Below are 21,338 nucleotides of genomic sequence, written 5' to 3'. Positions count from 1 at the left end.
AGCGAAAGACACTGGGACGTTTTTATGTTGTAGACCAGCAAAGTTGGAGGCGAATTATACTCACGTAATTGGCTGTACTTTGCAAATATACGGCCCACTCGTACCTGCAAACCGACCAGGTGACAAGCAAAGATTGTCCACTCTGATTGGTTAGATGATTTGTAAATCGTTACCCTGAATGCAACAGTTTTAGGAGAATGTTTTTGTTGCACTGCCGTTGCCAAGCAAAGCTAAAGAGAAGCAAATGCATGATATTGGCAAAATTACGTTCTTCAAAAATGATTTTAATGTCTTCAAAATAATTCAAATGATCTATCACAGTTGAATATCAAAGCATTAAATGCTCGAAATGTCCCCCTTCAACATTGCAACGTCACACAAACTAAGAGCTGAACTCTAGTTACGAGTCAGGGTTGGTTGGCTGAAACCAGGAAGGAGGTTGTTAGGGTTTGTAGTTTGGGTTGTGGTTTTATGAAAGGGCTGATGTTTCAAATGAGGGTTTCAAAAGTATTGTAGACGTAATAGTAATAAATTAGATTCATATAGCGCCCCTACTCCCTTAAAATGCACCTTTTGAAGGAAGACGGTGTCTCATGGATGATAAGTTATGTTAACTTTTATTTTGAAGGGCGAGAACAAAGCTTGAAAGACAGGAAGTAATAAGGGGATGCGTTCCCTTGTCACTGTTGCTAGTTAGCAGTAAAGATCAAACCCACCAGCAGTACTAAGGGATTTAAACAACAACGCTTCTAAAGGAATTCCACGCCTTCGCCCGAAAGGTGGAATCGGACCACTCTGCCGCTAGGCAGCTACAGGTTTGAAGCCTGCACCCCGGACCACCGAGGGTCATCCGGGCATTTGACTAAGTTGCCAGCCAGCAAGATATAGCACAAATAATTACTACTCTTTCTTAGTGACGGTGTCCTGGTATTGTCTTCAGGTCTTGTCATCCAGCGTCATATTTTAGTTTATGAATAGTAATAATTACGAATTTTTTTCTATACGGACTGATAGTTTGTATCTAGCAAAGCACGATTCTTTCAAAACCATGCTAAAAGGAACAACATCAGGTATGCCAAGTTTATGCAAAATAGCTACGTATTGATTGGCTGTGCTGGAGAGAAAAGGCGGAGACAGATGCCGTCATAACAGGTAACCTTGTACGAATTTCTGTTTGCCCATGTGAGATGTAGAAATAAAATATATGTGAAATATTTGTTTATTTATTATAATAGAACTAAGACATTAAAATGTGTTCAAATTAAAAACAATAAAAAATAAAAGAAAATTAGTACATTCAACCAATAATTTTGCTTGTGTCTCTGAGGTTTCTGATTCGTTCACATCATCTTTGCTATAGCCTACTTTGTCTTTCAAACATAAATCACACTCAAAACACCAATCAGGCAACCCACCTTCCTATCTTGATGTTGATGATGTTATCTTGAGCATCAGAGATGGTTTGTGCTTAATACCATCAAGAGGGCAGATGTTGGGTTTTCTCTCATGAATGTCTTGCTACAAACACATCTCCTGGCTCTCTTGTTTTAATACTTTTTCCATGACAGGCTGAGGTGGGAGAGGGCAGCACATGTGGGCGTCGCAGATCTTATCACAAGCCAATCTGCAGGCTGGCCCCGGACCTGGGCAAGTTGGATCCTTGGGGAGGGCAGAAGAAGTAGCAAACTCAGGTTGCACTGTGCAGCAGCTCACCCCGACACTCTGCAGGACCTTGGTGACCCCTGACATGAGATCAGCACACCTGAATATGTCAGTGAAAGTAACTTTTAGTACAATTAAAAAAACATTTGAGTCATCATCTTTTAAATTTTAAGATGTCCATAGATACATAACATTTCAGAAGCGGAGGTACCTGTGTACAGGAAAGTCGGCGTGACAGAGCACGTGGACTGAGGCCACCAAACACGAATCGGATAACTCCCAGATGTGAAGCTCATGCAACTCCTCCACCCCCGGCACGATCCCGATCCGCTTCCTCACGTCCGATAGACTCACGTGCGGAGGCGTGGCCTGCATCAGCAGCAGCCCGTACCTGTGCATCTGAGGAGGGCTACACATAAATGCCACACACGCAGTAACTTGATCTTTACGTGGAAAAAAAACCCCACAGTCATGACACAATTAATTAAATAGAACTTTAAAAATGAACAGTTTGTCCCGTTACAATAGTTGAATGGCCATTGTGTTGCTCTTTCTGGTGTACTAACCTTAGCCACCTGGGGGCAGTATAATACAGACTGTTCATTGCCATGTCCCAATTCTCAGCTAATCAGACAGCCCTCATATTAATCGTTTTTCTCAGAGGGCAAAGAATTATATATGACTGAGTTCTGTCACATTCTATCCTTCAAAGAATTTTTAAAATCCGGTTTTCCAAATCTTTGTTCGTGCACTTGTTTTTTTTTTTTGTGGTTGGATTTTTAGTATTATTCATGTTCATACCTGCGGCACAGCCCCGCCCACCAGGATGATGGCAGCCAAAACGGCCAGGCTGGGATCCAGGTACACCAAGAGGCTGCAGGCCCCCGGAGAATGCCGGAAGTCAGGGCCTACCAGCAGCATCACTAAACTATTAACCAGGACTAGCACTGATGTGGACAGACCCTGCACTACCATCACCACAGAAGCAGGACACAGCCGCTGCCTCGTGTCCCGAGGGACTTCTTTGCCCGACTTTGGCTCCTCTGTCGTCTTCTCAGCAACCACGCCTCCTCCCACCGAGGTCACTGGGTTGCACGGGACAAGACCCCAGTTGTGAAGCGAGCGTGCAGTGGTCCCGCTCTCATCTCCACTGGCTTCACACGGGCCTCGCTCAACCTCGTCTGCGCCTTCGGAGCCCTCCTGAGACATGGCTGTGAGAGAAAATGCAAAACAAACAAAACAATGTGCTCCACTTCAAAGTTAAATCCTCACCTGGATATACACAACATTGTATATCAAAATAAGAGCGCACCTGAACAATCACTGTACTGTACTTCAAAGTACACACGTGGATTGAATTTTTAGAACCCTCTAGTTACTATTCAAGAATGAAAAAGCACACTATATACGGGATATAAATACTCTAGAATATTTTATATTGACGTCAACAGGGGTCAAATTTGATGTGTTACCGATGTGGTTGACTTCAATGTAACACTCGTGTTCTCTTCCAGCCTGGGCCCCGGCCCCCCGTCGCCTCCAGGTCATCACGAGCACCATAACGTTGTGCAGCAAACCGACCACGCCGGCCGCCGCCAGCAGCCAGGGCTGCTCCACAGGGTGCATCCCCACAGATTGGTGGCTGATGATTTCCAACAAGCAGGACACGCACAAGGAGACGAGGAGCAGGGCAGAGATGAAGACCCCCACCGGCCGCCTCCTGCCGTGAGGGTAGGACGCGGCGTACGGCGGAACCCCGGCGAGATCGGTCGTCTCTGACGACAGCTTTGAAGCAGGAGGACTCGCTGCATTTTGAGGCTGAGGAAGAGCCATGTGACCGAGGACAAAGAGCGTGTGGAAGCCATCCACCAGCAAGATGAAGGACCTGCACAGCTGACCGATGATCAGTTTCAGAACCAGCACCAGGATGGTGATGACCAGCAGGCAGTAATGTGACAGCTTCTTCATGTCTGCACTCAAACGCATCATCAATAAAATTAAATAAATACAATCAGAATGAATGTAGAAGAATTAAAGGGTTTATGCATCATGATTTAATGCTGCAATCCAGTTCAGCGTGCTGCTCCTCTTTATGTCCATAATAATGTATTAGATTTTACATTACACTTTTCTGGACATTCAAAACTTTGTGCTTGTTTAAAAAAAACATACATTCAGCATAACGGGTTATTTACATTATGTCGTTTCAGTCATTCTTGACGAATGGAAATACATTCATCAGTACTATCTTCAAAATGGAAACATCATAATTACCTGCGAGGAAGCGGACGCGAGTCTAAGCAGCCAAAAGAGAAGAGATGGTGGAAGGACCCTCGTGTACACCAATCCAAAAGGTTTCATTCATTGTGTGCAACATCTCCACACTCCTCCTCCTTCACCACCTTAACTCCCGCCTCTTCCTCTTCCACTCTTCTAATCCCTGCCATGTGAGATGGAGGGAGGCAGGCGCAATCATCTGCCCTCCTATCTATCTATCTATCTATCTATCTATCTATCTATCTATCTATCTATCTATCTATCTATCTATCTATCTATCTATCTATCTATCTATCTATCTATCTATCTAATCAGGGTTTTGACAAATTTTAAAAACTAATATTGTGACCTATAAATTCTAATATTAGGATGGGAAGCCTGGTGATTTCAAGGCCTTTTAGGGCAACATACAGAGAGGCATGCAGGCCAAAATTTACAACAGCGTGATGCTAATGAACCCTGATGTAATCCTCATTGTGTTGTATGATTACATAATCACATCATAAGGTGCAGGGAACTTCTTTTTGGAGGGGGCCAGTGAGTTAAAAAAAAAAAGTACAGTATTCCTCTGCTGTTCCCAGGAATGACGCGGCAGCTTTCCTTTCCGTCCAGTGGGCTGCGAATCAACAGGTCGAATGGAGTTTGACACCGTGGATAAATCCCCACTGCCTGCCAGCACATTCCTGAAGTACAACTAAGCCCACCCGGAGACCCGGCGAGGACACTTTTGAACACTCCCACACCCCCCTGGAGGGAAGCACGGGACGAGCAGCAAGGATCTGCACCCCCTTTTTCCCACATCATGGAAAAACGACCAATTGTGGTATATACATGAACTCTCAGTCATTATTACAACGTTCAAAGTATCAGTCAAGAATTTCCACAGGGTTAAATAAGTATACCATGGGCCACAGTCATGATCAAATGGAGAAAATAAAAATACTACCCACTACCAAGAAGTGGACATCCCTGCAAAATTGATGACATGACAAGAGGCCAAGAACAACAACGAAGGAGCTGCAGGAATTTCTGGCAAGTGCTGGCCGTTTAGTAAATGTGAATAAATGTATGAGTTGCGCTGTACAAATTAACGCTCACAATAATGGAAAATGCTTTATCTCGGTCACAAGAACATGACAGGGGTGTGTAGACTTTTTCTATCCAGTTTTTAGCATGGGCATTCTCATGAAAAAACGTATAGCGCATGTATATTGATCATAATTGTTGGATTCATTTAGATATTTGGACCTAAAAATGTTTGCTTACAAATGTTCTCATTGTTTGATTTATTGTAATAACATGACATAAAAATAAACAATTCTGAGCATGTAGCACATTAGAGATTTTAGTTTAGTTATACGTCAGTCCTCTCAAAAGCCCCAAATCCTTACGGTTATGCAAGACGTGTAAATAAATCAAATAGAGTGGTCGAGTCATTACATGCATTTATTTGAGTGGAACAAATTTCGCCATACATATCTTTGTGATTACCAGCACAGTTTTGAATTAAATTAACCATTTATTAAAAAGGTCTAAAAATTAAAGCATTTACAAACAGTGGGGTGCAAAACGGAGAAGCGGCCTGATTTGGCGGACTCACATGACTCGGCGAGCAGCAGCGTGAAGGAGCGGCGCCCTCTGGCGGCCACCCGGCGTCGACGACACCACCACGTGACATGTCGCTTCTCGCTTACATTACTTGGTTTGTCAGGAATGCACCCCGACTGCTACTGAACAAGTCAACCACTCCAAACTTGCGCTCCCCCTCCAAAAATTGTAAAATAAAATAAACAACCTAAATATTTGCTCTATGGAAATATACAAATCAAATACAGGGTGGGGTTTAAAAACAAATCAAGAAGGGGAGGGGGGGTTGGATAAATCCAAAAACTCATCAAATAAATACAAATGATTTGTCAAAGGTGCAAAAAAATCCCCCAAAGAGTGAAAGGGGTGAAGAAGAGATGTTCTACTGATTTGAGCAACCCGTGAAGCAAGCAGTGGAGGTCGTTGCTTCAGGTTTGCTTTGCGTTGATTCCTGAGGGGCCAAAGTGACAACTAGAAATGACAAAAACTGGGAAACGGGGTCACTTAGGCGGAGGTCCCTTCAAAATTGGAACGATGGATGAGGAGGACAAAAAAGAAAAAAAAAAACTCTTGATGGTCACTGGATACAGTGCTGTGACATTAAAGCCGGCTGGTGCCTTCAGCTGGCTCCACAATTATTATTTGTGTGTCAGGGAAGCTCACGCTCTACCGTTAAAAGCTTTCCTGAAGACACACGCACACCTGGATTGGTCTTTGGTTAGTGTTTTTTTTTTTTTCTTCTTCCTACTCCCGTCTGTCCTTGTTGCCGTGGAAAGAATCACAAATGTAGTGATGACAGCATGGTTACTTTGTCTTTGTCCTCCTCACACGCGCATGATGTAGTGACGTCACGTTGACTTTTGAGTGTCTGTTGATTCCCTACAGAACCCGTTGAGATCATTAGAGTGTTTTTGACTCTTGTGTTCTTGACTCCTGTTGTCCTCACAGGACCTGTGGAGGACAGGAAGTTAGCTGAGAATGCGGAAAGGAAGCTAAATGGTGGGTGGGGGGTGTAAAAAAAAATAAAAAAAAAAAAAGTAAAAAAAAAAAATAAAAGATTTGGCTACCGGTCAAACCTTCTTCAGGGCGCATCTCTTCCAGTGTCCAAACTGGCTTCGAGAAGCAGCTCCTCCAGGTCTTGTGGGCAGCTCGCACTCACTACATAGCCAACAACAAAACACACACATGAAATATTCATCCATGCATTTGTGTATCAAGTATCGCGGCTCCTAGACGGGCACACACACACCGTGTTCCATGACACAGCTGCCGGGTTTGGGGCCGTCGGTGTCGAGGAGGTGGAGGGAGAATTCGGGTTTCAGGCCGTTGGGCAAAAGCGAACCGGCCACTTCCGGCTCGCCCTGGTCGGCGGAGGCCTCCGTTTCGGGTTGGACGGCAGTGACGGATGTCGGTTGGTCGGCGGGAGCGGTCTGTGCTACTTCCTGTCCGTCTGGCTCAGCTTTCTGATGTTCCCCGTCCGGTTTTGGACCGTGGCTGTCGTCCTCAGTCACAGTCAGGGGGCTGGCGTTCACCTCTTTTACGTCGTCCTGACGCTCAGAGTCTTGTGTTAATTGGTCCGGCGTGGGTGTGGATGTCTGGATTTCCTCTTTGGCGTCTCCGCTCGTGGCTTCCGGCGACGCCGCTCCGCTCTCCTCTACAGCAGGAGCTTCTTTCAGCTCCTCACAGAGGGTCTGGGGTGGGGGGGCTTCAGGCTGAGCGGACGAAGGCGAGGCTGGTGCTTGTTGACTCGTCAATGGCGGTTCTAAAGTGTTGCCAATGACATCGTGGTCGTGGGTGCGCTTCAGCGTCGTGTCGTCGTGGGCATCCTCCTGCGTGGGCTGGATTTGCTTGGTGGTGGCTGCGCTCGTTTCTGAGGTCCTCTTTGACGCCCCGTCGGTGTGGCCGGCAGCAGCCTGAGGTTCAGGCGGGCTCTCAACCCGAGTCACCATGAAAATCTTGTGACCTCGCCCGGGACTGGAGACTGATATGCAGCGGCCCGGCGAGGGAGGCGCGCCCAAAGGAACCGGGCTGTTGGTGACGGTGATCCCTGAAATGGTGTTCATTGAAGGCGGTGGGGGCACGTGTGAGGAACTCGATGCGGGTGCTATCACTTCAGGTTGAGGGGGAGTCAGACTTTGGACCGCTTTTGGCTCGGACGAGGCTTTCGTGATCACTTCTTCCTCATCTTCAGTGTCGGAGTCAGAGTCCAGGTTGATCGGCGAAACGCTCACCTCGGCGCTCGCCTCTGACTCCTCGCCGCTCGGCTGCTCTTGGCTATCCGTTTTATCCTCTGGGGTCCCGTCGTGGCTCTCCTCGCCTTCTTCTTCACACGTTCCGTCCTCTGTGGCGATTTCGGCCATGGATACCGACTGCCTCATCATCTGCTCTGTTTCCTCCTTCTCTTTGGCGAGGATGAAGTTCCTCTTGCAGCCGTTCTGGATTTCGGCCAGGAGGGCACGCTGGGTCTCGATGAAGCTCTTCACCTGCACGACATGAACCGAGACTCAAGCTCAAATTCACAAGTTCAAGCTTTGGTAACCTCTTTAGCTTAATGGTGAATGAAATACAGTGTACATGTTTTGATTATTAGAATCATGATTCAATTCAGGACCTTTTTACTTCCCATGGGAACCCTGTCTCACATTAATTTGAATAAAAATGACTCGACTATTTTACACAATGTCATCTTTCCACACATGAATAATTGACTTGCTCACAGTTTCTTTCTTGGGCTCCCGGTCCAGGTCGAGACGTAGCAGAGAGGTGTTGACTTTCAAGGCGAGCGACAGAGCCATCAGTCCACCTGTCTTGATCTCATTTTCCCGCAGATCCAGACGCAGCAGCCTCGGGCTCTCGGCGATAAATTCGGCTACCGCCACCGCTCCTGCAGTGGACAAGGCGGAAAAATAAACGCCGGGGTGAAAAACGCACACACGCGCACAAAAAAAAAATTGAAACCGTTCAACCGGAAATGGCCGGAATTGATCACCTTCACAGGACAGTTTAGTGGAGGCGAGGCCCAGTCTGAGCACAGAGCGGTTGGCGATCAGTCCGTCTTTCAGCTTGTGGATGCCCTCGTTGCCCACTGAGTTATGGCCCAGGTTGAGCGTCTCCAGACTCTGGGTGCAAGGCTGAGAGAATGTAAAAGCAGCAAACACTTTACAAGTGATGCGATACCCCAGGTTAAGGTTAAGGCTGAACCATTTGGGAAAAAAAAATCATCTAATTGTGTTTTTTTTGGTCCATTCATTATTGTGACTGGAATTTAATATGTGATTATTTTTTTCAAGCTCTTCCCATGCATTTATTTGTCATTTTAGTATATATAGCCTTTAAGACTTTTGAAAGATTAATGTAGGAGGTGACAAGAGGAATATTGAGAGCCACAGGAAGTATTGGCTATAAAAGTTGGAGAACCACTGCTGCAATAAAGTGTGACATTTCAATCCAAACATGCGTTGGTTCCAATCAATGCCGCCGCCAAGTGTGAAAAGGACAAAACCACCAGAACGGAGTTTGTGCTGCTCTGACAAGCTGGCAGTCACTAATGTCTAAATGGGGAACCGCAAACAATGAGCTCCTTATTGGCCGGCCATCAATGTGATGAGGACGTGATGACTCATCAAAACAAACCGATGAATTTCGTTTTTAGTCATTCGTCCCGGCCACGGAATCAGATGTGAACATTTAATGCGCTATAATCCAGTCATGCTTTTTGAAGGGAATTAAGTCTAGAATTAGGGTGTATTAAAATTAATTATTAATTAATTTGGATTAATTTTTTTGACCTACAAGGACCATTTAGCCAGAGCCGCCTATTGTCTTGTTGTCATCGTGCGTGTGTGTGTGTACCAGTGCAGCTGCCAGGTAGCCCATGCCGTTGTGCGTCAGCTGGTTGTTCCATAGCACCAATGTGACGAGGCCTTTCCTCTGCTCTTTTAGTCCTTCGCACACGTAGGCCAAACCTGTGACGACAACGCCCACGCCAGCAAAAGTCAGTCCATCTGTGTCCCCCCCCCCCCCCGCCCAAGCCGGCAAAATATCACTTCCATGCATGCGACGCGTCAATACGTTATGACTAATGAGTCGAAATAAGAGAACTTGCCGTCAAAAAATAACTCTGATTCGTTCCACTCACGAGGATAAAATGATATCATTCTATTCATCAGCCACGACTCAATCAAGTCTCGAGCTGAGAGATATTTTGCTCTTCTGAGCATCTCTTACATAAATGGAGATGAAATAAACGCGTGGGCGCAAGAGACTCGGCTGCTGATGAGCTCATGAGTCCCTTTAGTATTCGCACGAATCAAAAAACACCAGGGGCTGCTCGAGTACCTGAGTCCAGGATGTGGTTGTTGCGCAGGTCCAGGATTTGAATGTTGTAGTTGAACTTGAGCAGGTTGCCGAGCTGGGCCGAATCCTGCAGGCCGTTGAGCTTGTTGTCGGCCAGGTACAACTCCCGCAGGTTCATGTTCATCTTCAAGGCCGTGGCTGAAAACAACAACGTCACGGAGAAAATGAAATGAATTCCTCCCTTGAACGCGCTCGGCGTTTGTTCGGTTCATACCGAGCATCATGAGCGGTCTGCCGGACAGGCCGGCGTTTTCCAGGTGCAGCACGGCCAGGCTGCCGCTGATCCTGAGCGCCCGAGCCACGAAGGGAGCCGAGTGGTCCAGCAGGGGCGTGTTTCTGGCATCCAGATACTGCAGAGAGCTCGTCTGATGGTGGCGGGGAAAAAAAAAAAAAAAAAAAAAATGATCGGTGAGACTCTGCATTTACTCATGTCTCCCTTAAAGGATTTAAAAACTAGAAGAAGCGAAACAAATTGGCTTGTATTTGTCAAAGAGATTAAGTGAGGCTCAGCGACTATTATTAGAGCACAGGCCACTATTTGAGACAAGGGAGGTTTGCGGTTTTAAGGAAACCAAACAAAAGCCTTCCCTTTCATGCAATGGAATGAATAAATCATATCATACATGGAAACCAAGACAATGCGGCATGTCAAGTGACGGACGGCCTTGAGTCATCTATCACGTTCGGTAGCCTGCAAAACGTCCTTGTTGCTGTGAGCGGCTGTGTCACAATGTTACACTGACGCAAGGCCATATTGCATTCCGTCAATCCGCTTAAATGTCAGTCAAAAGACAGATTTGAATATAATCTTAGCAAGGGCTGAATGTTTGATGCGCTTGTATTGGATCCCATGAGTTGACACTTTGTCATGTCAGGCGGGAATTGAAAGCTCTGCCGGGAGGATTTCTTCATTACAATACACTTATGGTGAGCTACTAGTGAGCCTCCACGCTCGGCTAAAAAATACGAATCATTTTATGACCCTATCGTTCCGAACCGAATTCCAACTGATCTCACCTTCCTCATCATGTGAGCGGCGGCTTGCCACCCCCGCGTGCCGATGTGCTTGTTGAAGGAGATGTTGAGGTGCGTGGCCGACTCGTAGTACTCGATCATGTCGAACAGAGCTGAGGCGCCCTGAAAAACAAAATAAACAAATAAAATTAATAAATTCAATAAAAATATCAATAAATAAGATAAATGTCAACAACTGAGCTACAGGTGACTTATGCTGAATAAGGTTTGTGTCATGTTATCGTTTCCAATTGCAGAAGAGGAATAAAAGAAAAGTAAATGGGACACGATAGCTCATTGGTGTCAAATTACATCATCACACGTCTCGGTGTGTGTCATGGGGATACGATTGACTACTGGTGTGTTTATCTTCGGGGCGGCTGAACGTGAGTCACATCCAGTTCTAAAGAAGTCCACATCTAGTTCTAAAGAAGTCCACCCTGTCGGGTTTTGAGAAAAGCCTTTGAAAAATGGAAGACATCAAGCCGTATGTCAACATGCCCTTATCACAGCGTCCTCTTATTCCGACCATCTCAGGCTGAGCCGATGTTATTCGGTGACTCATTCCCGTTAGGCCTACGTTGGGCCGGCGCATGTGCTGCCTCCGCTGCCTTCGTTTGGCTGTCTGCATTTACTTGCAGGAGGAGAAGTTGCGAGAGAAGCAGAAGAAAACAGCAAGCCGTAATTAGAGTGAGCCTTTCGTGCCAGCGCGACCGCAGTCTGGCTGCGAGCACAACTTGTGTCTGCGACTCAAAATAAACCTCACAATGTGTACATGTGTCGTCTTGTGACGGGATTTGTCCCTCGGGTCGGCGCTATCGAGCCTGCCTGAGCCCCAAGGGGGTCTGTGGTGTAATTGGAAATCCCCTGACCCCCCCCCCCCCATAAATCTTAGGAATAAAACGGATTTCTTCTTACATCTTCATCTAAATTGGTCTGCTCCAGGTTGATCACTTTAAACTGGACTCTCTTTAAAACTTCTTCCAGGGACTCGCACGCCTTGTAGTCCAACTTTTCACCTGTGCGCAAAGACAGAAGACCAACATTAAACACACCCAAAAGCCAAATATTATAAGTTTGGGAGGTTTCGCTGTATTGTGTAGGATGTTGTCAAACATCTTAATGTAAATGTATAACTTTTTTTTTTTTTTCCGTGCTTACCTTTTAGATCCAAGCATTCATTTCGCTGGGTCAGGTCTATAAGTTCCTGCATTAAAAAAAAAAAAAAAGAAAAGAAAAAAACATTAGCGTTGAAACAGATTGCGTTGCACGTTTTGAAACATCTCCACACCACACAAACCACTAAGATAAAAAAAACCTTCCTCTTATGTAATCTGAGATAGACATTTGCTTGATAAATCAAGCGCTTTCTTGTTTTGTGTGTTGCTTTGCGCATGTGACTGAATCTGCTAGTTGTGAGAGATGAACAGCACACACATCAAACAAAACTGTACTTTTTTTGCCCTCATGCTCTGCTCATACGCTCGCCCACGCAAACACTGCCCTCGAAACTATGTGCCAGCAAATAGTTGGCTCTCCATCCCCATTCAACATGAACTCCGTGACCTCTGCCCCCGTGCCACACCGCTGGTAATTATCTGAGCCTGCCTGGACGTGCCACTTCGCATGACTCATCGAGTCTTGATAAACTCACCTGACATGATGCAATGTACATCCTACAAGCGTATAAGAGGTCATAGAAAGATTCGGAATTGAAAAGAAGATTATTTTCCTAATCACATGCCTCCACGCTCGTCACATGATAGAAGAGCACAAGCTAGTACAATCGGGTGAATAAAATAAATAAATAAATAAATAAATCAAATATTTGGAGAGCTGAGATGGTGAGAGAGAGAAGAGCCAACTCCTTCCAAGACACACAAAAAAAAAAGCTCCATTTAAGTTGCTATATTGAAACCTCCCGGGTGTTCCACTGTCTGGCACACATTTGCTGTCCGTAGGACAAAACCATTTTTTTTGTTTTGTTTGACTTCTTGGTAACAAGGTCCAAAGACTGTGATGGGTGGCAGTTGCATTGGCGAAGGCATTCATCATGCAGCTGCTAAACAGCCATCATCTTATTTACAAATGACACAACCCTACTGGGAGGGCATGACGTGGTCTTAATAAAGACGGGGAAGGGGCAGGGGCAACCAAACGCTTCCTGCAAAAACCTGAAAACGGACAAACTAACATGTTTTACATGGCTGCTTACTGAAATGATGACTCAGCATAAAAAAACCCCAAAAAACAGCCAAACATCACAAACATGACTAAACGTGACTTCTTCCTACTCCTCAACTTTATATGACCAATCAATCAATTAAAAAAATCCAATCAAATAACAAAACAAAGGGAATCGATTCCTCAGAATATGACAAGGAAGAAAGGACGGAAAGGGTATGGTCCGCCATAGTGGGTCAGTGGAAATGTACCCAGACCATAAAGTGAAGGCTTGAGCATCAGCTTAGCAGTGTGATGTGTTTTTCCTCAAGTAGCTGTGACGTTAACTCTCGGCTGACCGGGCGTGCCGGCTGGCTGGGGGGCGGGATTCCTTTGTTGAGTCTCTTGACCTAACGGTAGCAATCGAAAAACTCCTTGACCGCTGAACTATGGACTTTGTAACGAAGGCCAAAAAAAAAGTGCAAGGGATTCAAACCCACGGCGATCATGTGTGCTAATTCACATACAAAGGCGATCCTCGCCGCGCTGGATTTGACGGAGGGATTATGGGGACACATGACTGCTGGGCTAACCCACAAGACGAGGCTGCAAAAGAAAACATGAGACTACAAAAACGAGCCTTTGTGCCTTATCTAATAGAGAGAGAGAAAAAAAAAAAAATCCTGGATTTCCTAGAAGTCAGATTGTTCTGGTTCGGGAAGGGGCTGTAACTATTTTGAGGGAGGGGTCGGGGTCAAGTTTGATGTGGTGCTTCTGCGCGTGGACTCGAGTGATGCTAACAGTTGCTAGCTTCAGGATAGCAGACTCAGCAGGAACCCAGACTGCAGTAAATTGCAGCCGGGTACATCAAATTAGAGAGCAAATGGAACCGGGTCTGGATAGGAGTTCAGCTGGCTGGGGGTGTGATTACATTTAATGTGCCGTGTGTTTTATCTTGACACAATTGTGTGTGTGTGTGTGTGTGTCTCACCTGAATCTGTTTGAGCACTTTGGGAATGGGTTTGCAGTTGAGCTTGTGGCAGGCCTGCTTATACGAAGACAGGATGTCGTCCACCGTCACATTCTGAGCTGCAAAAGCACAATGGGAGAGCGTTTACGTTTTGTTGACGTTGCGGCGTCGAAGGTACTTTCCCGAAATTCTCCACCGTGCAAAACATAGACGTATAAAATGAGCAGTTATTGCAGACATCAATCTGTCAGATCTTGTGAAATCTAAACAGTTTAACATCAATTGTGGCATATTTTAAGACGTGTGCATTGGATGTCTCACTCGAAGAGCAGCTTGACTCATCTTGTAAATCCTTCATTATCATCTTTATAAAGTTTAGATGAACAAGTGCCCAGTAAGCGCTGAGCACTAATTAACGTAATGTCAATTTCCCCGCTGTGGGATGAATAAAATTCTATCATCATCAATTATAGTCAGAGTGTTCCAGAACTTACTCAGTCTAAGCACGGGTATTTTGGTAAATATAGACGAGAGGAGCGTCGGTATGACTCTGTCGAGGCATGAATATTAGGACAGGAATGGAAGGGGGGGGGGGGGGGGGGGAGTTTAATTGCATCACTTCATGTTAAAGAACTCTGACTCATTGCTGTTTTTTTCGTTGCTCGGTAGTTTTGAGAGTTGTGTTCCGATTGCGGCAAATGAAATTTGGCGCGAGGACAATCAGGTGACCCGGCGCTCTGATTTCAGCGGACGTGACCGAGAGAACGGAAAAGACTGCAATGTGGTGAAATCGCACACACAAAAAAAGTACGTTTGTGGTTAGCGCAGACGTGCGTGCCCGCAGTTTGTAGGTCAGTTCAGGAGAAGTCAGGATTCTCCAGCGTCTCGCCAAGGTGCGACTCCGTCTGCATCAACTCATCAATCAATCAATGTAAGCCACTGTAGATATACTTGAAAGATTATTTTTCTAATTCCACACCGCTCACAGTATTTGACGTGTGCAGCCTTGCAAGTCTGAACGGTACAGGGTGTCCCCTTCCAGCGAACACCGAGCCCTTGGAATAGAGCGATTGTGCCGAGTTGAGGTGGCGCAACGCTTCCAGAGGGAAGGTGGAGTTTGCCTGCTGGTGGTCTCACGCCATTCCGCACACACACTCGAGTCTTTGATTTCAGGAGAGCGTAACGGCTTGGCGGGGACCTTTTCAAACCTTGCGAAGGGTCGGAAAAATCTTAGTCGGCTAGAAAGAGTCAAGAGATGGCCAGATCGTTAACTCGTTCACTGCCAACCCAGTTCGTATCTTTCACGTCTATAGCCGTCAATGCCACCGAATGAGTTAAAAAAATTTCTCCCTTCTTTTGTTTTTCATCACTTCCTCCTGTGCTGCCGAGACATGCCGGGAGGGAGTGGTGACTGGGAGGAGGGGGAAATGGCAGCTCCCAAACATCTTTGAAAAGCATGCTCGGAGGAAGCGGCGGTAGCCACAGAAAACAAAAAGGTCGAGATGCTGACGGTGTCTAACCGAGACAAACCGCAATCCCAGTTTAAGAGGCTTAAACTGGGGGTCAGCGGAGGTCTGAAGATAAATCTGCTGAAAGGAAGGTAGCATCGATTCATTTTCTTTTTTAACTCGCAGGATTGCTGAGTCAGCAAGGTGACCAAGTCTCTAAATCCAGTCGGACAGTTGTCCCGGTATCCTTCTGCACACCCCCACCTGTGTTTGAATTTCATACCTTTCTAATCTGTTTGTGGACGACTTCGACCTTTGCACTTTTGAAAGGTACAATAAAAAGCCTTGATGTAGCCTAACGGGTCACGGTTGCCGTGTCAACCGTTTGACCACCACTCAAGGACATCCATGTCCATAGCGTGTAGATCATATCATCCTTCGAATGAAGCAGTAGGCCTTTCAATAAAACCACTTGCCTAACCTACAAGCCGTTGACCTGGTTTATAATCAACCGCCCACTAAACAAACTCCGGGTTAGTCGGCAGAGTGATACACAATTAGCAAACAACCGTCTGGAACCATTAGCTTTGTGCTAAAAGAAAGAATGATTTCTCCGTAAAGACGCGGTTGTCGCGTATTGATTACTTCCCAAGTCTCTCGAGTCGATAGCCTGTAAAGCGTTTTGGTCGTTCGATGGACGAAATTGCAAACGGAGCGCTTCCAGATAACTGGAATGCAAACAGCTTATGATAATCCACTCCGTCTCAGATATGAACTCACCGGCCACAACATTAAGCCACACACATTTCAACTGAGTGCCACGCTTCCATTCAGCTTGCCAAGGTTAATCGGGTGTATACGTATCATTTTTCTTAGAAAAAATGAATAGTGGCAAACCCAATTGGGGTCCTCATGTGAGAGGAATTTGCCACGTTAATGATTTGGGAGTCTTAAGACTGAATGAAAGCGTTTTGTGTTCATGATTTTCATCACTTTTTGAAAATTGCAGACGAAGGAGACGGTCACAGCAGTATTCATTTTTCTTATCATAGGATAATAATAATAATAATAAGCCGACTTTCCCGAGGCGCCGTTGTGAGGTTATTTTAAATACTCATGTAATTTTCGTTTTATGTTTAATTTGACGGTTAACTTTGACAGGGAGCGGCAGTAAACAGCTGGAAGGAAGCCTCTTAATCTTTTTCCTGTTTTTCTTTAGCTAGCTGTAAAGTTTCGCTAACATCATCGGGCTATCGTATCTCAATTACGAGCTATCGGCTCGTACTTCAAAAACTCACGCAGCCCAATAAGCTCGGCAAACATACGAAAAGTTCTATACTGCTGTTAAAATTGACTTGTATCAAAACTTCTGTCCATCCAAACTGAGTCGAAGTCATTTTTTTTGTGTTACTGTTGTAAATACAGCAGCTGTAAACAAACACGTGAAGACCTACCTGACATTTTTGTGTGTGCGGGGAAACCTGAGCCTTTGGCAAACACTGTTGTTAGGCCGATCGGCCTTTAAAGGTCACTGAACATTCAAATGCACGAGCTGCATCACAGGAAGTGGATCATCTTCCCGAATCAGACAGAGGCGAGAACTTTGGGAGCCATCTTAAACGATGCGAGTTTCAATTCCGGCAGCTTCGAGCGAAAATTGCCTCCGATGCGACGATTGACATCAGCTGCCGCTCAACATGCCCGTGCCAGTTTTCAAAATAGACGCCCCACTCCCAGTCTGCGGCAACGCTCCCGGGACACCAGGGCAACGTCATTCACACTTGACAGCTGACTGTTTGGACAGAGGTGGGTGGTTGGGAGGGGGGGGGGGGGGGGGGCAGAACTGAGGCTCTGATTCTGGGAGCTCAAACTCGTCTGGGCAAAACTCAGACAATTGAAACAGGCGCATTCCAAAAAAAAAGACTAAAAAAAACCCCAGCAGATACGACAGAGAAGTCTAATCGATATAAAACAGATTATTTTCCCAATATTAAGCGAAATGGAGCGAGTTTGCCATCATCGAATTGACGAAATCAACAAACAACACGATAAGTACCCCTTTGAAAATCCACAAAACATTATCAATCCTCAAAATACAAAACCAGATCTCGCATACGACTGGTGAGTGGGACCAGATGGTACCATGAAGGGTACAAAAGGGTTCTATTTTTAAATGAAGGGGGTATTTAATGTGCAAAGCGCGCTCGCGTGGAGTGTTAAAATAATATTTTGCTCGGCCCACGGAGCAGGTCCACGAGTGGGAGAACAAGGAATTCCTGTTTGACGAGCGAGCGAGCGAGCACAATGGCCTGCCTACGCAGAATTGAGTATGAGATAAGAAATCACTGCTCGACACATAAAATAATAAAAATAAAAAACCTTTTCGGTTGGAAATTTGACTCTCATTTGCTTCCTTTCGATGACACAAACCGGGTCAATGGAACACTCAAAGGTTACCGTTGCACAAGCAAAAGCGCAGTTTAATGATTGTTGGTTACAACGAAAAAAAATTCGATTCTATCGTTTGTAGAATGACCTGAACCGACCTGTAACGTTATAAAAGTGTGTCACTAGGTCCCAGACCAGGATAATAGAACCGACAAACGGCGACAAAGCACTCTCATGAGTACATTATTGCATTAGGGATCCAACAGGGCTCTGTTTTAGGTACACTCCGAATGAGACAACACGTCTTCAGGGATGTGGCTTTGATTTGGTTTTACGATTCACTTTGCATTGACGTGTTTTTGCAGGGTTCAACGTGAACGGTGGCCCGGTGGCCTGGGGCTACCGCGCTGCCGTAAAACAGAGCACGAGTAGAAAATATAGCGAACCCTTGGCCCAAAACGTTATCTGCACCGTCCCACCTCGAGTAATCATGTGGATGCCAGAGCACAAGTGTTGCTTCTGTTAGCTTCTGTGTAGATTTTCAGACACGGCGATCCTGCCAAACGGAGAGCCCCGACGGCGAATTGGAAACACGATCCTAGCAGGCTGACCATTGTTCCTCCTGACTCCAGGTTCAGGCAGCAAGTCATGATACCTCCCCAGTCCGTCATTCATTTGCCACTGCAATCTAGAGTTGCACTTCTAGAGTTGCCTGGTGAACATTTACACTAGCTATTTATTCAGCTCGGCTCTGAACAGTGACTCACTTTGTGGTTGGGGGGGAAAGAAAAGAAAAAAAAAAAAAAAGCTCCTGGCATTTTGATCTCAAGCCCAATTCATAGTTGTTTCTATGATTTGGTTGTGCGATGGTTTAAAACGAAGTAATGCCTTAACTCCAAAACTACACTGGGCTTAACATTCCGCTCGACTGAGCTGCTCAAGTGACAAACACGCCTCGCTGTGAGCCAGCAAACAAGCAGCGCGATTACAGCTGTGCCATGTCCGGCATCAACTTCCTGGACTCGTGTAAATACAACATAAAAATGAGATCCGCCCACTTTACAGTGCTCGTCTCTTTTTTGTTTAATTTCAACCATCTTCTCTTTCAATTTCAATACATGTTAATTTAACCAAAACTTGTCATGCTCAAGGTATCTGTCTTTTTTAGGCACAGCGGTGGACTTGGTAGCTACGGAAATTGTGACTAACCGTTTTGTCACACAGGTTTTTTTTTTTTTTTTTTATAATTAAAGACTTGAACTTGTGTTTTTAAAAGGGGTGAGGTGAGGACTTGGCAAGGGAGTTTTCATATTCCATAGAGAGGAGCGGACCCAGTAAACAGGAAGGCACTTGCGTGAAATGATCAGCAAGGAAACAAAACATAACTTTTGTTCAAATAACAGAGATTTTTTTTAATCTAACAATGTGACTTTTTTTTTTAACCCCTATCGTGATTTTGCAATTTTGTTTTACTTTCATACTAACGAGCCAAAGTGGCGCATGTTTGGATTCATGTCAAATCTAGGCGGGCTAAGAAGCATGTTCATGCAGGTACACCCAACAGCTTTGATGATAGACGATAAAGATCATCTTCACACACACACACATTTTCACACGCACACACACAGAGTGTATTAATTACCATGTCTCCAGGGGTCCTTTGGTTCCACAGCTCCAGAAACAATGTCGTCATCTGACGGAAACGTCACCCTCTTGCCACTCAGTTTGTGTTTATCGTTCTCTTCCTCCACTGTGGGGTACAGCACGGCGTGCTCCGCGCCAGACGACTCGTCTGGATGCTGAGCGTCCGGCCGGCTTTCGGCCTCGCCGCCGGCCGGGACAACTTGACCGGAAGTGTCTGAAATATCACCTGGGGGCGACCTGACAGCGGTGGGCTCGGCCTCCAGCACGCCGCTCTCGTCCAAGCTCAGGTCCACACCCATGTCCATCTCCCCGCCGTCGTCATCTTCTGCCGGGTCGTTCAACTTTACGGGTTCAGTGTCCTTCGGGTCCTTCATTTGATCCGCGGCAGCGTTGTCCTTGTGGTCCCCGTTATTAGGAAAGAACGAGTCAGTAGGGTTCGGCGACCCGGTGTGGTCAGCGCTTAGTCTATTCCCATTAACCTCATCGATTTCCAGTGTGTCCTTCACCTTGCAGTTGTCCCCTTCGGCCACCTGAAGGTTGTCAGTGAGCTGAGGCATGCTTTCGACACTTTGCCTATCGGCATCGACGATCAGCTCAGAGATGCGGACGCCGTCCGTGCCGAAGGTAGTGTTACGATGCTCATCGTCCATGCTCGTTTTGGTCTTGACATTGCACAGATCGAGACGCTGCTCTTCGATATTCATGTTTACATGTCCAGATAAACTCAAAAAGTCTCTCGCTCTGGATGGACAAATGAACAGGCTGTAAAAATCTTAAGTGGACGCTCTAATGATTGCTTTTTGAATTAGAGGGCTAGTGTAGAGGTCATCAATAATACATCAGAAGATGCCTGGGTGACATGTGCACTTGCAATTACAGTTAAGAAGCAACTTTATGACACTAAATGGGAATGGATGGACAGCAGGAATAGAGGACCACCAGTTTGTCAGTCAACCAGTCCGAACCTAACATTCGGAAAGTGAGCTTTTCTTTTTTATTTTTTCCTACAGTAACAATCTTATTCATTTGGAACTGGGCGATGTGAACTGCAGTTAGCTAGCGTGCTACAGTTGATGCCCCGCAATGACATATAGGCCCGCGTATCCTCGCATACCTGCCGCATCACGCAACACCTCGAAGTCCATTATTTAGGCCGTATGGAAAGTAATCGTGTCGGTCGTCTCACTTCGGGTGTCGCGCCGGAACACACAGCTCACACATCCCAGCAACCCGAACACCACTGGCGGCTGGTTGGAAAAAGAAACAGGCGTCACACCGACACACAACGAGTCCTTCTCGGCATGTCTCCTCCGTGGGGTTAACTTCCGTCCCGACGAGACACCTGCCCTCGGTCCTAACGTGCCTTATCTTTTTCGAGGATGGTTTATATCCAGTAGCCGGACAAGGTGGTGGAAAGTACACTGAGTTGGTCGTGTTTTTTCTCCAACGCGAGGATTCGCGGGGAGAGCAAGCTAGCTCGTGAAAGTCCAACAACCGTTTGTTGTTCACACGTGTGACGTCAGCGCGTCGTACCACCCCGGTTGCGTTCAACAGCGGCACCGTTTAACAGTGTTGCAAAAAATCTCCCCAGGAACATGCAGAGGTGCACCAAAACTACTGAGATGGTGTAAAAATGAAGCGTTTTTAACTACTAAATCGAAATTTTTTTCGTCCTGCCAATTACAGTACGTACAGTATATACAATAATATATACTATATATTAAGTTTTCCACCAAATTTTACAATGCTGTAAAAACAAAACAAAAAAGATGAACCCCCTACATTTTGCAAATAAAAGTTTTTTTAAAACTCAGAACGCTCTAACAGTT

At 45.8% G+C, this 21,338-nt stretch overlaps 2 protein-coding genes, 1 long non-coding RNA gene and 1 other non-coding gene across 8 annotated transcripts; 1 reads left to right on the top strand and 3 right to left on the bottom strand.

Annotated features, from left to right (window-relative positions):
• Nucleotides 1-426: 426 nt before the first annotated feature.
• LOC125971819 (uncharacterized) lies at nucleotides 427-5,361 on the top strand. 3 transcript variants are annotated; one of them, XR_007482623.2, is made up of 5 exons: nucleotides 427-940; nucleotides 1,569-1,770; nucleotides 1,884-2,875; nucleotides 3,177-4,016; nucleotides 4,521-5,361. It is a non-coding gene; the product is annotated as an uncharacterized lncRNA (long non-coding RNA). The 3 variants fall into 3 exon arrangements; XR_007482620.2 differs by having other exon boundaries at nucleotides 427-1,152; XR_007482621.2 differs by having other exon boundaries at nucleotides 429-815.
• trnastop-uca (transfer RNA opal suppressor (anticodon UCA)) lies at nucleotides 770-856 on the bottom strand. The gene has a single exon. It is a non-coding gene; the product is annotated as a tRNA-Sec (tRNA).
• Nucleotides 1,202-4,019, bottom strand: LOC125971818 (proton-coupled zinc antiporter SLC30A1). Of its 2 annotated transcripts, XM_049724847.2 has the most exons (5): nucleotides 3,937-4,019; nucleotides 3,135-3,632; nucleotides 2,464-2,873; nucleotides 1,874-2,061; nucleotides 1,202-1,762 (listed from the first exon to the last, which is right to left on the bottom strand). In XM_049724847.2, the coding sequence occupies exons 2-5, from the start codon at nucleotides 3,628-3,630 to the stop codon at nucleotides 1,519-1,521; spliced, it is 1,338 nt and encodes a 445-aa protein (XP_049580804.1). In that variant the 5' UTR covers nucleotides 3,631-3,632; nucleotides 3,937-4,019; the 3' UTR covers nucleotides 1,202-1,518. The 2 variants fall into 2 exon arrangements, with proteins under 2 accessions (XP_049580804.1, XP_049580803.1); XM_049724846.1 differs by lacking the exon at nucleotides 3,937-4,019 and having other exon boundaries at nucleotides 3,135-3,651.
• A 6-nt stretch (nucleotides 5,362-5,367) lies between the features above and the next one.
• ppp1r37 (protein phosphatase 1, regulatory subunit 37) lies at nucleotides 5,368-21,036 on the bottom strand. 2 transcript variants are annotated; one of them, XM_049724824.1, is made up of 14 exons: nucleotides 20,624-21,036; nucleotides 19,508-20,250; nucleotides 14,051-14,148; nucleotides 12,058-12,103; nucleotides 11,815-11,915; nucleotides 10,900-11,019; nucleotides 10,097-10,247; nucleotides 9,865-10,020; nucleotides 9,379-9,491; nucleotides 8,516-8,657; nucleotides 8,244-8,410; nucleotides 6,776-8,009; nucleotides 6,594-6,684; nucleotides 5,368-6,477 (listed from the first exon to the last, which is right to left on the bottom strand). In XM_049724824.1, exons 2-13 carry the CDS (start codon nucleotides 20,211-20,213, stop codon nucleotides 6,608-6,610), a joined length of 3,111 nt encoding a protein of 1,036 aa, XP_049580781.1. In that variant the 5' UTR covers nucleotides 20,214-20,250; nucleotides 20,624-21,036; the 3' UTR covers nucleotides 5,368-6,477; nucleotides 6,594-6,607. The 2 variants fall into 2 exon arrangements, with proteins under 2 accessions (XP_049580781.1, XP_049580780.1); XM_049724823.1 differs by having other exon boundaries at nucleotides 6,603-6,684; nucleotides 19,508-21,036.
• Between the last annotated feature and the right edge of the window lie 302 nt (nucleotides 21,037-21,338).

Source organism: Syngnathus scovelli, chromosome 7, assembly GCF_024217435.2.
Source record: "Syngnathus scovelli strain Florida chromosome 7, RoL_Ssco_1.2, whole genome shotgun sequence".
Classification (NCBI taxonomy): Eukaryota; Metazoa; Chordata; class Actinopteri; order Syngnathiformes; family Syngnathidae; genus Syngnathus; species Syngnathus scovelli.
Note: the sequence above shows the minus strand (reverse complement) of the source record. Positions and strands in the feature narration are given on the sequence as shown.